The sequence below is a fragment of the Amblyomma maculatum genome, chromosome 1 (genome assembly GCF_055883805.1).
Source record: "Amblyomma maculatum isolate TAMU_Amacu chromosome 1, ASM5588380v1, whole genome shotgun sequence".
Taxonomy (NCBI): domain Eukaryota; kingdom Metazoa; phylum Arthropoda; class Arachnida; order Ixodida; family Ixodidae; genus Amblyomma; species Amblyomma maculatum.
This window is the reverse complement of record NC_139344.1, coordinates 227,157,288-227,173,929: the sequence shown is the minus strand read 5'-3', so window position 1 is coordinate 227,173,929 and position 16,642 is coordinate 227,157,288. Positions and strand designations below refer to the sequence as shown.

The following is a 16,642-nucleotide window of genomic DNA, read 5'->3' as shown; positions in this document are numbered from 1 at the left end:
TAGTGACCGCAGGATGTAAGGCCTCGAATTAGTCTAGATTTAAAAAGAGAACGAAACAGATTAGTAAGGAAGAAGTCCATCAATAAATTAGCGATCGGAGGAAGGCAGAAGAATTCAGGATCTTGCTTATCAGAATACATATTCAGCTTTAACCAAACATGACGACCTTAGTGTAGAAGCAATGAACGATACCTTCAGTGATATCATTACTGAGTGCATAGTAGGAGTAAGAGGTAGGATAGTCAGAGAGGATACCGGTAAATTATCTAAGCAGATGAAATATTTAATTAAGAAATTCCAAAGTATGAAAGCCTCCAACCCAACAGACAAGATAAAACTGGCAAAGCTATCAAAGGTAATCAATAGGTGCAAAGTGTCTAATATAAGTAAGTATAACATGGAGAAAATCGAGCATGCATTAATGAATGGGGGCAGCCTTAAAGTATGAAGAGGAAAATAGGCAAAAATCAAATGTATGCAATACACTAAAAGTACAAGGCGGGCAATGTCATCATGAATATAAACAAGATAGTCAAAGTAGCCGAGGACTTCTGTACTAACCTGTACAGCAGTAATCAGGACACTAATGAGATTCGCAGTAGTGAAGAGCAGTCAGGCGTTCTGCCAGTGATGAAGAACGAGGTTAAGAAAGGTTTAGAAACTATGAAAAGGGAGAAAGCAGCTGGGGAAGATCAGGTAACTACAGATTTGTTGAAGGACGGGGGGACATTGTGCTAGGAAAATGGCCACCCTTTATACGCAATGCCTGGTGCCACTGACGGTACTGGTATTATGGAAGAATGCTAACATTAACTTAATTCATAAGAAAGAGGGCGCTAAGGACTTGGAGAATTTCAGACCAATCAGCTTACTATCCGTTACGTACAAGTTCTTTACTAAGGTAATTGCTAACTGAATCGGGACTGCTTTAGACTTCAATCAAGCAAAGGCTCAGTCAGGTTTTCGGAAAGGGGATTATACCATCGATTATATCCATACCATCAACCAGGTGATAGAAAAATGCTCAGAATATAACCAGCCCTTATACATAGCATTCATTGATTACGAAAAAGCTTTTGACTCAGTAGAAACCTCGGCAATCATGCAGGCATTGCAAAATCAGGGTGTAGACAAGCTGCATATGAAAGTACTGGAAGGTATCTATAGTGGCTGCACAGCAACTATAGTTCTGCATAAAGAAAGTAACAAAATTCCCATAAAGAGAAGGGTTAGGCTAGGAGACACGATTTCTCCAGTGCTATTGACAGCTTGCTTAGAGGAAGTATTCAGAGACTTGGAATGGGAGCAGTTAAGGGTAAAGGTGCGTGGAGAATACTTCAGTAATCTGCAATTCGCTGATGACATTGCCTTGCTAAGTAACTCAGCGAGTGAACTGCAAAGAATGATTGATGACCTAGACAGGAAGAAGCGTCTTCTGGCGGGCTAGTTCTGGCGGGCCAGGAAAGGTAGGCCTGAAAATCAGTATGCAGAAGACCAAGGTAATGTTAAACAGCCTAGGGAAGAAACGGCAGTTTGCAAAGCACTGGAAGTGGTAGGCGAATATGTCTACTTAGGACAGGTAGTAATTGCAGATCCGAACCATGAAAGGGAAATGACTAGGAGAATATGATTGGGATGGAGCGCACTTTGCAAGTACTCGCAGGTTATGACTGGCAGCTTACAGATATCGCTCAAGAGGAAAGTATATAACAGTCGCATATTACCTGTATTCCCCTATGGGGCTGAAATGTGGAGGCTAACGAAAAAGGTTCTACTTAAAATTGAGGACAACGCAGAGGACTATGGGACGAAAAATAATTCGAGTTAATCAGATTCTATAGTGGAGATCAAGAAGAAGAAATGAGCATGGGCAGGGCATGTAGCACGAAAAGAGAATAACGGATGGTTGCTTAGGGTAGCATGGTGGATGAGGTTAAGTTCGCAGGGGTCAAGTGGATGCAACTAGTATAGGACTGGGTTAATTGGAGGAATATGGGAGAGGCCTTCGCCCTGCGGTGTGTATAACCCGGCTGATGATTATGGTAAGGCGTTGTAGTGCATGGTGTTATGAAAAAGAACTTTAAGGTAGTGGCCGAATAATATTTTCCATATTTCTCTTTCAGGAGATGGGGCTGATCTTACAACAACAGGAGTGTTGAAGCAGAAGCTGGAGCGGCGACATAGCATCACTGTTTGCGAATCACCATCAAGGTCACCAAACACTAGCATAACACAAGACAGTGCTCGGCGCCCTGACAAGCTGTCACTTAGTGCTCGTCAGGAGTCTGGAAAAGAAAACTGGACCACGGTATGAGACTGCCTGCATTTGAGTTTATTCAGTTTCAGAAAAACTACCTCCAATCTGTGGTTCCCCCATTGAGTGCTATGTATTTGCAATCCTTAGCCATAATAAGTAGGCTTGTGCTAATGGTGGTTTTTATTGTTTGAAGGAATTTCAAAGCAAACATTTTAAATAGTTTTGGTCCATAAAAGAGAGTTAAATTGCTCATTTAGGCACTTTAAAACCACTACTTATCTAGCACCCAGAATTTTTAGAGAGCCTGATATGTGCTGACACCATCAAAAGCAAGCATTGTAATAACAATATTCACTATTTATAAATATACGTATCTTGAACACCAAACATTCTGATCAAATTGAACACTGCAAATCTTGCTATTTACGCATGTATACATCCAAAATACTGATATTTGGACAAACCTAGAAAGAAGTTGTTTCTGGTTTGAAATGAGTATGAAATGCTTTGACATGGAGAGGGATAGCTCAGAGCAGTGTTGTGTGGCATACAATTAATTGTTATGTGCCTTTACAGTAAGACTATTCTTAATTTACTGTCAGAGACAAATGCAAAAAAAATTGGCATATTCTGGTGAATCTCGTCACTCCGTGGCAGTAATGAGGGTCGAACTTGCGGCTTATGCAGGAATTTATACTTTTAATGAGCAAGAAAGGTGGGTGTGACTGGATCGCAGCCAGTGTCTTGGTGTTCTCTCATTGCGGCTAACATGGCAGATGCCTGGAGTGAATGTACTACATTTTATGACCATGTCCCATTGTCATACAAACTCTTATTTTACTCATATCAAATTATGGCAGCATACTTTCTGCACTTTGGTGCATGATAGCCACAGTCGTTTATGCACCATAAAACCCTATATAAATAACTAATAAATGATAGCTGCTCTAAGTGTTTAATCTTGTTTGGCCATGTTTAATATGTTTTTAAAATGAGATGACACAACCAACACCATCAAAAACGGTTGCTGGTATCCGTAACAGATATCACCAGGGTCTGTGTGGGTTCTTGAAGGACTTGGAAACCCTTAAATTTGGAAGAAGTGTATTTAAGCTTTTTGAGAGTCCGATAATTTTTTTTGTGACCCTTGAGAGACCTTGAATTCAAGGACATCCCTGGGAGAACACTGGTACCCTCTGAACTTTCTTCCTTTTTTTTTCACAAAAAGCTCTCGTGGCGAGAGTCCATCACTGCATCTTCAGCTGCCATCCCTTTGGCAAGCACTGTGTACTTTACCACCTCTGCCTGACACTGCACAAGGCTGGGCTACCATAGCCAAGAGCAGGGCTCAGCCATACTCAGCAAACAGCAAACATGCATGCACCGCTCCGCTTAGTTTCTGATGGCTCTACCTACAGCCATGCCACTGCAATGGGAAGTGTTTTCCTGATACTTCTTCTGTGGATGCTGCTTTGTATACAACATTCACACCAAAAAGAAGTCTTCTCATTATTAAAATAATCACCTACTACACGTGCGCAAAGACGTCTTTCAGCAGTAATTCCACCCCCGGGCACGGCAGCAGCCACTGCTAAATAAGGGCTCACTCTCAGTAACATTTCACCGTAAAATTCATAATTCCTTAATAAAATAAAAATATGTTCAATTTTCACGATGCCTTCAGCAGCGAGTCTTATGTATGCAAGGTGAGTCACACTGCATTGGCAAGTTTTTGAAGCTATTGGCTGCTGTATGGCGGTGATCAGAAATTATGGTACCACAGTTACCACTCTTACTAGCAACCCTGGATCGGTCAGCGGTCTCAAAACTGGTTTATTTTTTATATTTCACTTCTGCACTTGTTAAGTCTTCTACAAAACAGCATTACTGTGCTCTTCTGGAAGCTAAAAAGAATCAGGGAGCCATTGCTGAGTTCATTTCTGCAGAAAATGCTTATGCTGAGAAAGCAGAATGGCATGATGGGGGTCTAGGAGCTTGAGAAAGGCAGCTAAAGAAAAGGCAGAGGGTGAACGTAGTGTTGAGCTTGAAAGAAGCAAAGCTTAGTTTTGGGAAAGGTGAAGAAGAAAAGGTATATAAGATGTCTTGTTTATCTGGTTTTGAAAAATTTACTTGTGGTATCTTGAAAGTCCTTGAAAATCCTTGAGTTTCACACCTGAAAACCTGCACGAACTCTGTATGGCTTGTATTATTTTGTCATTTTCTAAAACCATTTTAGTGTTTCTAGCTATAATTAAAAATATATAAATAAAAGCCTAAGCACTTCAGTTAGTACCACACACCTTATTGCCATTGTGCACCACCTACATGACAGCAGTCACCGTAACCATAAAGTTGCATAGAGTGACTGACTGTACTGACTATATTTCATGACCCTGATGTCAGGGTTTGTAGATGTCATCTATTTATGAGAACTCCATACGACCATATGAAAAAATTAGTTACAGTTCTACTGTGTTTTTTAGTTCCACAGCTGAGTGTCCTCTATTTTGGCAGTTGCCTTCATTGCCACACAAAAACTTTAGTTGATAAAAGTCACTACATTGCCCCTTTAATGAAGTGAAATGTCCAAACGGCTTGACCAAATGCAGATTTTTTTTTCTTTACGTTTGAATATGCACCGTCACGTCAAGTGAAGCACAGATAGGATGACTTAAACGTGAACACAAGAATCTTAAATGCTGGAGAAGACATGTAGAGGAACTTCGTTAAAGGCCGACAGCAACAAAATTTCACATTGGCTGCAGTGCCTGGTAATATGATAAAAGTAATCGCAGTGAGGTTTTGTGCTTGTTAAAAATGTAGTTTTCTTGTTACAAGCACTTTAAGAGCTCCGTAGCAGACTGCACATGCACCTGGCAGCGTGTCATAGAGTTGGCAACTTACCGGATATCGTGTGAGCAACGGGTGCTCGAGAACTGTCTTTAAGCCAGGCCCACTGTGGGTGGATGACCTTTAGATGGTGTGCAGTGAAAAGCTTGAGGCTGAAACGTGGCTTGGACCTCCTAGATTGTTGCAGTGGCGAAATTTTTATAGTTTCTCTCACGGTTACCATGTCCAAACACCGTGCAGCCATCGGCAGCACGAATGCGCACAGCATGCAAGAATGCACATGATTCATGAGCATCTGAAGTACATAAAGCATAACAAAAAAATTGTAGCTTGTTTGCAATGATGTAAATTAATTACACAGGCATTCATGTCCCTAACACTACCCAAATAAAACTCATGCCCACTCAGTGATGTTTATACAAGGTGTTGCACAATTAGACGCGCGCTGTAGAATGCTTCTCCCAGCTAAACCGCGGAATCCTTGCAGTTCAGATTTCGCACAGAAATCGCATTTTGTCGCTAGTATTTTTTAATACTAAATTTGTTTGGGGTACTTGCCTGATTCGATCAGAAGAAGTAAAATATTCCCATCGCCTGCGGCGGCGGCGACGCCAGACGAACCGCTGCCCCAGCGATGGGACTGGTGGCGCCACCTCATGCTGCTTGCAACAACTCAAACCTTCTGCCAGAAACATTCGTCCCCTCTTTTCCTGCTACAAAGTTGTTGTAAGCAGCATGAGGTGGCGCCACCAGTCCCATCGCTGGGGCAGCGGTTTGTCTGGCGTCGCCGCCGCCGCTGGCGATGGGAATATTTTACTTCTTCATGCGACAAAATACTAGCGACAAAATGTGATTTCTGTGCGAAATCTGAACTGCAAGGATTCTGCGGTTTAGCTGGGAGAAGCATTCTACAGCGCGCGTCTAATTGTGCAACACCCTATACAAGCAGCTGAAACCCACCAAAATGCCACAATAACAGCAGCCGAGGGCCCAAATGTGCCCCTTTCTACGTAATTTCTGGCTCATAGTAATGACCGCCCTTTCTCTGGTTTCGGTTTGAAAAATGACTGTTTTTGCTAGCAATTCCTGAATTACTCGCTTCAAATTATTAATGCCATATTTTGTTTTAGTATTCTCTCCTGACGTACTACTAGAAAACGCTCCTTTTACAAAGTGAGATCATTCGTTGCAGTTAGCCTTCAATGCTTCTATGTGGCAGCCTTCCCCTTATAAAAGTGGATATCAGGTGCACCAGTATTCAGTCTCCATCACCTAAGGTCTTCTTATTTTACTGTATCCACTTCTTTGCTCACACTTCATTTGATGGTGACAGTTCATAATTGTACTTTAATTGTCTTGACCAGAACTATGGCTGTTTAAAGGTACACTTTATGCAAAAAGGAAACAAGTGCACAATGCTTTGAGGAAGCATCTGTCTGTGCATTGCCTTTTTTTTTGTGTGTACTCTGATATCTCTTGGCATTCCAACTTTGCTATGCAACTCGTTTCAGTTCTACCATGCAGCTGTTCATTTTATGCTTGCTATATCATTATAATTAAATATAGCATCTTCTTCTACACCAGAAGAATTCCTTAGAATTCCTCAGTGAGTAATTATTTCCTTATTACAAATCTGCTCCACCTTTGAGGACTTCTCTAAAACACTTTGAGTTCTTGATCAATTCATCCTCGCCCTGCCATCTGGTCTGTTGGCCATGCTTGTTTGCTCAGTTTGTAGAGTGACTGCCCCGTACAGGCGGTGGTCTTGGGTTCGAACCCCAGACTAGGATGAATTTTTCTTCCTGCGAAGTGTCTGAGAAAGCTGTGCAGCTTTTCTTTGTAGCTAGGCTTGGGTGGATTTAAAAATCTACTCAACTTTGGGGGATTCGCCTAAAACATTCGACCGATTCCTCAGAACTGTGTCGGTAATAAATCATGTTGTCCATTATTCAGGTTGGGGTTTGAAGCTGCATTTCATGCCCTAATAAAACTATAATGACTTGTACCAGGCATTTAGTTTACAGCAAGCTACCAGAAATTGCATTTTGGTATTTTTTTTTCAGGAGCCCTGTACCGGCATGCTAATTTTTGGTAGCACTTTTAGGCAGCAAGGGTCAGGGCACATGCAGTTCCGCAGCACCTTTTGCTGGTTTTTGGGGTATGTTAAAGGGATATAAGGCTTATAATTCACGACATGGCGCAAGCACATTGTGTGACAAAATGGCTGTATTATTTCTTCGTCACAGATTGCTTACTGTACCTCCGCGGGCATTCTTTGACGTCACTTAAAATCCTTTTCACCACTTTTCCTTTGCAGGCTCAGTGGGAGAATTCAGTGGAGTGCCTTTCCTTGACTCTGGAAGAAGTAGTACATATTCGTAATGTTCTCACGAAAGCTGAATTGGAGTCTCTTCTCGCAAACAGGTCACTTTATGAGGATGTAGAGAAGCGAAAGGTAAGCTCACTGAAGTTTTGTGTGCTATTGTAGCTTAACAAAAGCACTTCGGAGGTGATTCTTGTTTTTTTGTTGCTCCATTTTACCAATAATGCTTGTTTTTTGCAGGTTTGTTTCACCTGCAAGAAGACCAAGTTCTCTTTCTTTAGGCCATGGGGTGTTAAGTGCAAGCTTTGCCAGAGGACAATTTGTGACAAGTGCTCCACTAAGGTGCCTGCAACATCCACTTGAAATTTATTCCAGTTATCATCTCTGTAAATTTTAGCTGTCTCTTAAGGAATTGAGATGATTGCATTAAGACTTGGTACACTGACATTAACGTGTACAACAACACAGCCGTATTAAACTTTGTTTGCATGAGCAAACTGGCCGCTAGCAACCTTGGATTTGTGGTTTGTTTTCAAGTTCCTTTCAGTCCAAGCCATCTTCAGCTTTATTTACCCCTTCATGATGCACAGACCATGTGATCGCTGGTTGCACAAGATTCCATGCAGCAGCATGCATCTGCTTCGTTCTTTGCCCTTCATTGTCAACATGCACACACAGAAATCAGTAAAAAATACCTGGTTTTTTTTTTTTTTTGCTCTTTCCCTTTCCCTCTTCAGCTGCTACCAACTCGCCCAAATATTGATCAGGCATATAGCTACCTCATGGTTAAACTGTTGCTATGGATGATAAGCAGCATTGTTTTGCAGCTTGATCGCTTATATGTATGTTTAATATATATAATTCCTTTTGTAATACTATGCTTTGTTAACAAACAAAGCACAGAATGGCATTAGTATTTAAAATCACACGCAGTGATGACTGTGGCTGATAGGTGCGACTCTAAAGTGCACATACTTTATTTCACAGATGCACATTCCAACAGACAGATTTGACCGAATACCCGTGTATATGCTATGCCCAACAGCGACTGAAGAGGAGTCTCCAAATCACTCTCCACTTCCAGTAGCCTTTCAATTTACCAGGTATGACTATACCCATATTGGCCTGACATGAGCTTTATTCAAGCCTTCTCTATAGTTGTGAATTGTTTCAGAAGCTTTAGAATTGCTGAAAATTTAATTTCAAAATGAAATTCTCAGGCCCACAGGTGTACCTTATAAGTGAGCTAGCCAGCAATATATGGCCTGCCTCCGGAGTCAAGTTCCATGAAAGATGTCAAAGAAGGTTGTGTGTTATGAGGCTTTAAGCAGGTACAAATGCTGCCTCTGTACAAAATGTAGTCTTTAACTACAGTGTAATAGAAGAGGGATGGTGGGCTCACTGCGCAGTGGCCCCACAGGGAGAGGCGAAGCCGCAAGCGTCGGCATATCTTAGTTCCCTTCTTGTCCGCTAGGTGTGGTCACAGTTTTGAACACTGTTGTCGACCCACAACCAAAGCAACAGTAGGCTATGCTAGCTACGTGCCATTTTGCGTCACTGGTGGCTTCATGCCAGCCCGCCTAATGCTCACACTATGCTTATTCTAGTTCACTGTACCTTTCACCTTTTTTCTCAGCAGAGGAGAACAGATAGCATGATGTACATTTTTATTTAGAGTTTTCCAAAGTGACTGGTGTTGTTATAGATTGATGTCAGAATATATTATCAAATAATAATGCACAAAAGTACTCGCATATTAATCTAGCCTCGCAGCATCTGCATTTTGAAGAGCTATAGTTGCTGGCTAGCATCGTTCTTGTGGAAACTGGCATTTCTTCAACATGTTGCCAGCATGTTGTAAGCCTTGGAGGTTCAGCATTCAGAGGTCAAGTGGTCGTGTTTAGTCCACGCTATGGAAAGGTCAAAGGTCAAGGTAGCTTAGCATCATCTGGTAAACTCAATGCTCCAAATGTGCTGAACCACCAATGCCTTTGCATGGTTATATAGGCTGTTATCACGCACAATGCCAGAGAGGTTGTACATTATTGATTAGTTTCTTAAATTGCTAAAATAGACATTAGTAGGCAGTTGTGTATATTATATGCATGCATCAGGAAGCTTTCACAAAATCTGGGAGCATATTTGTAGACACAGCACTCTTCATAATTTTGTAACATTAGCCTCTGCTCACGTTTATTTTGTACTGATGGCATAAACTGCAAGGCCTGCCTACTCTACTGTGATCTGTCTGTCATCACTGTAAACCATGCATAACTTCCCCCTGGGCAAAGTTTCTGTCATATATTTCTTTGTCATATTTCCTTGTCATCATATTTCTTTTGTCCAGCAATCTCCAAAGTTAGTCTAAAGATATAATGTGCACCTCAGGAAAGCTTAGTACGTATGGGCGTAAATGACGGTCTTGGGGAAAAGCTGTGTACCAGCGCTTGTAGCAAAAGATGCAATACTTGAAAAAGTAGGGAGGGAGCAGTTTTCCGATTAATAAGCCTTTTGTGTTGTGAGTTGTGGCATTCCCTCCATTAAAGAACACAGTAGTTTAACATAAAAAAAATTAGCTGTGGTTTAGCTCTTGTTAAACCTGGGTGGTAGCGGAAGCTTTGCTTGCCTGCTACATTATTCCCCTATCACGCCCTATCAGTGTAGGGAGCTACATTATTGGGAACACTTAAGCTCAGCCTTTAAGGGTATGACGCGAAAGTGTAAGCTACCAGTCCACATATCAAGTCCCGCTTTAACTAGCCGTATGGAAGTATTCTGGTTAGAAGCATCATTATTGCATCTTTAATACAGGTGAACACTGATGCAGGGAGTACAAGGTGTTGCATTTTATTAGATCAATTGAACTATATCATTATATTCATAATCAGACCATGTTACTTATTATTTGCAAATGTGGTTAATCACCCAGTCAGATGATCTGATCTCCACCATTCACTGGCAGAAATGGCCAAGCCCTAAACTTAAAGGTAAAACGTCTTCAGCATTTTATTGGACCTGGTTGAATTTTTCTTTTACTAGTCACCTTTAAAGTAGGAAACACATTGTGTTGGCTTTGTACGCGGTTTGAAACCTAGTGCCAGACACCCATCAGTAAAAATGAGTACAAGCATTCCCTAGCCTAATGCTTGGCTTTGAGAGAGTGTGTGCTTGGAAGAGGCTCTGCAAACCCAGCTGTGCCCTTTCAGGGACGAAACCAGTTTCGAATGCTTCAGACTGCATAGGTGGTTCGAGCTGCATAGGTGGTTCGTGTATTGCGTTTCATGGAAGAAAGATTAAAACAAGTCGGTGTCGCACACACGGGGCTGAAAAACCGAGAAAACCTTGTTTCATGTGTAAAAATGCTCTATTAGCATGTTTCAAAGACGTAAAGGTTAAGCTTGTCTGATGGTGGAATTACTCACTGGCCCGTCAGTGCAATGGTTTGGTCTGAAACCCTTTTCCCAAGCATTTCGCCATAGAAGAGCCGAGCACCAGGTTGGGGTAAACCTTGTACCCATTAGAAAACTGGCGGGTACACGGCACCAGGGATAGAACCTGGTACCTACCGATTGCGATGGTTACAATGCACTAGATGTGCTAGGAGCTCAGTTCTTGAGATAGTGCAAGCTCAACAATGCTGAAATTTAGTGCATTTAGTGTTGGATGCTAGCAACAAAGTAAGTGGTCATTTTGGCAAGCTGGGTGTTCTGTGTGAAAGTGCGTTAGTTTACTATAAAGTGAATACCTCAGTTCATCCTGTCTGGATGGAGTCATACGGAGTGCATCATAGTGCATCATTGTACTGTGTGAGGATCAGCAGCAAAGCATATGCTCTGGCTTTATTATTTTTCACCAGTGGATCAGCACCGTCATCGCCTATCCTGAGTAGGCCCACCTTCAATACCAAGCTTAATGTGGCTGTGTATGCACCTCCAACGTCCACTTCGCGTCCAAGAGTTCCAAAGCTGCGCCACGCTTCATCGGTGTGCAGCCCAAGGAAGGGTAGCTCAGAAGACACCACCAATCAAGGGACACCTGTGCGCAGGCCGCCTCTGTTGCGTTCTCGCACTTTCCAGCACAAAGCCAGCTCCCCTCAGGAAGAGCGGCTGCGCGGCCCGCTTATGACTGTCTGCCGGGACTGCAAGGGGATGATCAGACACATCATCCTGGCTAGCAGGACCGACATGACCAAGTCACAACGGAAGGCGTGCAAGCCACCCTTGTGCCTTTCACCTGTGCTGCCTTCCCCAGCAGGCACACCAGATGCCCCCGTGGCCTCAGCAGGCAAGCGGCCTCTCTTTGTGAGATGCCAGTGAGAATAGCTGAGCATTCTTAGAGCCATTTTGCTTGGCTTCAGTAGACAGGCCAGAATGTGGCAAAGAGGCCATGGCATGACAGACAGTTGGACATCACTTGTCTGTCTCATTGACTATGCAATGACTTGTACAACTGATTGCACAAGACAGTGCAGGGGCTTTGCATTCATGCCGTACATAAATCTAAGGCAGCTACTAACTGTCCATGACCATGCTATAATGGATAGCAGAGTGTTGCATTGTTTGCCTTCAAGTGTTGCAGACTGGTCCATGTCTCATCTCACCAACGCAGAACAGCTCTGGTGAGATGAAGCATTTTGGAGGAGCACCAAATCCTTGTGGCTGTGCATGCTTAAGCCATCATGAAAAGAACAAAATACTTTTTGTTGTGGCAGCTTTCGCACCAAGTGAAAATTCATTGCATGGATGTGCAAAGAGAGTAGCACTTATGAACTCTGTCGTTGCAGTTCCTCAGAATGCAGTCGAGTCTAGCCACCGTATGTAAAAGCAGCGGCAACTGTACCAAGCACAGTAGATTTCAAGGCATTAGAGCTTCCTCGCAGACAGTGTGGTTGAACAGTACGAAGAACAAAGGGAGGTCAGCTGTACATTTGCTTGACTCGGCAACCTTAAAAGTGTAGGTGCACCTTCTCTTGCCTCCTAACCTTTGCCTTCTCTAACCTCCCCTCTTCTGTTCTTCCTTCCCCCTTCTGTTCTTGCTGCAGGTTGCCAGTCTGATCCAAGAGGCCATTAGAACGAGCTTCATGTGTGTGTTGGCATCTCAGGAAGTGTCCCACTAGTTTGTGTACCAGTGCTAGTAATGTCTGGGACATAAACTTATGCCAAATCGGACTAATGTACATAGTTGCAATGACCAGAGCCCTCACATTGCAAGTGGCACCATGTAAATAGTTTCTTTGTCTGCAGATAAAGCAATAAAAGTGTAATGTCTGCATGCTAAATACTGTTTGCACTTTCTGTACAGCAATTAGCAGCATGGCTTTTTGTCTTAGGTGTGTTTCCAACATCAGAGCCTTGATTTATTTAATGTTTCAGAAATCTTGTAATTAGCATTGAGCAGCTTTCCCTGGTACCAGCCGTGGTGGCTCAGTGGCTTTGGTGGTAGTCTGCTTACGGTCATGGGATCAAATCCCGGCTGCTGAGGCTGCATCTCAATGGAGGCAGTGCAAAAACGTTCCGTGTGTTGTGTGATGTTAGTGCACATTAAAGAACCCCACATGGTCTAAATTGGAGCTTGGAGCCCTCCAATGTGGCGACCCTCATAGCCCATGTGTCACTTTGGGACTACACATCCTGCATACCATACCACCGCTTTCCTTGGCGTGCTTCATTTGAGCCTAGGTGGCTAGGCTGGTTACTGAGGGTGGCTTTTTTTTTTTTTCTAATGCTTGATTGTGTTTGCAGGTACATGTGGGACTTTGGGTCCTTGAATGGTGTGAAATATGGATGTATTTTTACTTTGTACAGTTTTAAATAATTGATATGACTGCATGTTGCACAAGTGTTGAATTTTAACAGATTTTATTATTTTCTGTGTCGGCATCCCCCTGGAAATTTATCATGTGCTTTGCTGGACACTGAAATTATGTTGGCTGTAGTAACCTCACTCTGCAGAAATATATATTTATTTATACACCGAGGTTTTTGCCGCAGCACTTTTTTTTTTTTTTTTTTTTGTCGAAAGATGTAAATACATGTATAATAAATGGGTCTACTATGCACAAATACCTGTTTGCTATGTCTGAAAATAAAAAGATAAGCCCTTACCATTGTTCTCTTTTTAATGCAAGCCTTTGTTTATGTACCTGACATTAGAAATATTGTGCAGCAGTGTCCGAATAAGGAAATTTTTTCATGGTCAGTTGCATTGCCCTCATAGTGTCCTATAATTTAATGACCTCTTGTTCACTTAATGGCCGGTGATTCTTGCCCGAGCTTCACACCTTTTCACTGATGGCACAGGGGTTGCTGGCACCAACACAATGCAAAACCAGAGGTGAGACAGCTGCACCAATTGCGCAATTTTGTTACAAATACAGTTTTCTGCACCATGCTGTGTCAAAAATATTAAATTGGTTGAAAATAATTTAGAAAAGCAAGGCAAGCGTGACACGACTTTTTTTTTCTGCATGTTGCTGCTTCCAGGGGTTTCTGAACATTCCAAATGGTTTGCAATAGTATTTTTCATCCCATTTGCACCGTATATTAATTATTATATGTACTCAATGTGAATATTGAGAAATTACAGGATTTATTTTGTATCTTAACTCAATTTGTTACCATGGAAAAAATAGCTGTTTTTTTTATAGGTTTCCAACAAACTTTTTTGCTGCAAATTTTTGAATTTACAAGAGAACTCTTGGAGAACATTAGTAAAATAAACTTTAAAACATACAAAATGTAACTCTTTCTTGAGGCTTGCCAGGAAAATCTTAAAATTAAACACAAATGTGTTTTGTGGTACTACCAATAAAAAGGGCTAATTTCAGCCTTCAATTTGAAATAAATTTTACTCCAAAAAAAATGTAAAACTTTTTTTTTTACTTAAGTTTGATAACAGTAATTTAAACCATTCTTTGTTTCAGCTGAGTCCGAAAAAGATTAAAGAAAAACATTATAGCCACCCTAGCATTTGTGATGATCTTTCTATATGAAAATTAGAAACAAAACTCAATGAAATCAAATAAATTGTGCAGACATTTTCGTTTACCAAAAGCCTATTCACAAAGCATTCAATGGCTGTACTGCAGTCAACATGTTGCAGGCAAACGCATGAGCTTCGACGATGCACAGATGCAAAAGTGAACCTGCCACTGCGGGTTCGCCGAACTGCCGCATTTTATGAATGCTTCACCGCATAGTCCTCACGATCCCTGTGGTGAAGCATCCCCAAATAATGGCAAGGCAAATAAAGCCCAAAAAATCAAGCAAGCAATCAATCGCAATGCATTACAGGTGCTCATATACCTTAGCTCTGGGAGCATATGCTGCCACAAAAAAAGTCAGACATATCTGAAAAATGAGGCATCGAAATTTTCAGTCGGTGGCTGTGTATACTTTTGGTGTTAGGCACATGGCATTTAGAACTACCACGGTGAAAAACAGTTTTGAAGCCTGTTGCTTTGGCAAACCCTATACTGACGCTTCATAACAGCAAAAAGGCCTGCTAAAGAGGGTCAGTCTAAGGTTGATGCCTGAAGTTATACTCTGCCAAAACAAAATCTTTCTTTGTGATGGCGGAACGACGACAACCCATTTGTTGCCATGACACTGCAGATGACAAAAATATCAATCGTGACATATTTCCATCGAGTGAACGAGCTGCAAGGAAGAAAGAACAAACAAATATAGGCAGAAACCAAAATATTTGTGCACTCAGCCGCCAATGTTCAAGGCTGTTGTTGCTGAGTTTCGATACTGAAATCAAAATCCGAGAATGCAACATCATCATCTGAGCTGCAGCTGCTAATAGCATCCAACAAATCTGCACCAGAGGCAACAAATTCACCTGAACGTTGTGGTTTCTACGTGGACATAGGCCACGAACCACCGCGGGTTCGAGCGTCGCGCGAGCCGAAGCCCCGATCAGCCGTCACCACGCGCACACTGAAACACTGCAGCGCGCACTCAACCTCCATCGGGAGGAGAGCACTTCGCTGCAAGGACACAAACCTCCGAGTTCACAAAGGAGACGTTTATTGAAACGCCATCCTCCAGCGGCACACACACACATACGCACACACATACACATATTTACAAACGCACATACGCACACATATACACATATTTACAAACGCACATACACACACACACGCAGTCACCGTGTCAAGGGAGCGCGCGAGGAGCTAGGCTCCCCTGCGCGCACGAAGTGACACGGAGTGCGCGCCGCAAGCACGCAAGGGCGTGCTGTGATCTCTCTCGCAGTGACCAAAGGGTTCCTTTGAGAGAGTGTGGGCAACCACCGCAAGGTACGCCTGTCGCGGATCGTTGGATCACGATCGACAGGCTCGAGCTTCGCTCTCAGGTAAGACCCGGAGCAGACGAACTCGAGTACACACTGGTCTGCGCGGACAAAGGCCGGCAGACAAGAACAGTTGCGTACGCACCTTGCGATGTCTCGGAGGGGTCTCTCTCTGGGCTCCGCTCGGACAGTCGCGCGAGCGCGGCTGTCGAAGCGGTGCCGTGTTCCCGCCAAAGGGCGCCAATGAGAACAGTCACTGGGACGCCAGGGCGGAGCTGTGGCCCGAGCGACAGTGACAAGTCGCTCGAGCCCCTCTCCGCCGCCTCAGGCGGGAGAAAGGGAACGGGGAGAACAACTGGGAAGCGGGCGGCGGCCGCGGCGGCGGCCGCAGCAAGCCCGAATCCCACATCCTCCTCTCCTTAATTGCCCTCCTACCCATCAGTGAAAGCACGCGGCAGGTCCCCAGCACGAGGAAAAGAATGCTATTCTCACGCAACAAGTCAACTACACTTCAGTTCCAGCAAGAAAGATCTCGAAAAGACACACTCAAGAAAGACAAACATTATCAAGGCGCACAAAAAAAAAATGAACAAGATGACATGAAGAATAATGTACAAAGTTTCGGAGGCTAAGTAACAACGACTATGTACAGAACACAATCATGTACAGAACACAACTATGTACAGAAGTTCCAAAGTTCGTCGGTGCAGCTCAGGGAGCCTGCGGTGACTCACCGCTCGTTGACTTCTGGGTGGCCAACGTTCATCCTTGGCTGCAAACGATCTCGGTCGGTGGTGGTACAGGTTAGGTGCAGGGACAGCGAACACGCCGAAGGGGCCCCGGGTGTGGAAAGTCCGTGACTCCGTGGCGATCCAAGACGCACATGGGAAGACCGCGCGGGGCTTCCTTTCCAC

General features: G+C 43.2%; 1 protein-coding gene across 1 annotated transcript in view; it reads left to right on the top strand.

The window, feature by feature from the left end:
- spir (spire type actin nucleation factor) overlaps positions 1 to 13,402 on the top strand; it is a 223,688-nt gene extending 210,286 nt beyond the window's left edge. The window contains exons 11-16 of the mRNA XM_084590464.1: positions 2,124 to 2,308; positions 7,425 to 7,562; positions 7,671 to 7,772; positions 8,418 to 8,533; positions 11,287 to 11,714; positions 12,472 to 13,402. Coding sequence (XP_084446590.1) covers positions 2,124 to 2,308; positions 7,425 to 7,562; positions 7,671 to 7,772; positions 8,418 to 8,533; positions 11,287 to 11,714; positions 12,472 to 12,500 — 998 coding nt within the window. The 3' untranslated portion in view covers positions 12,501 to 13,402. The remainder of the gene's footprint in view (positions 1 to 2,123; positions 2,309 to 7,424; positions 7,563 to 7,670; positions 7,773 to 8,417; positions 8,534 to 11,286; positions 11,715 to 12,471) is intronic.
- The last annotated feature ends 3,240 nt before the right edge of the window (positions 13,403 to 16,642 follow it).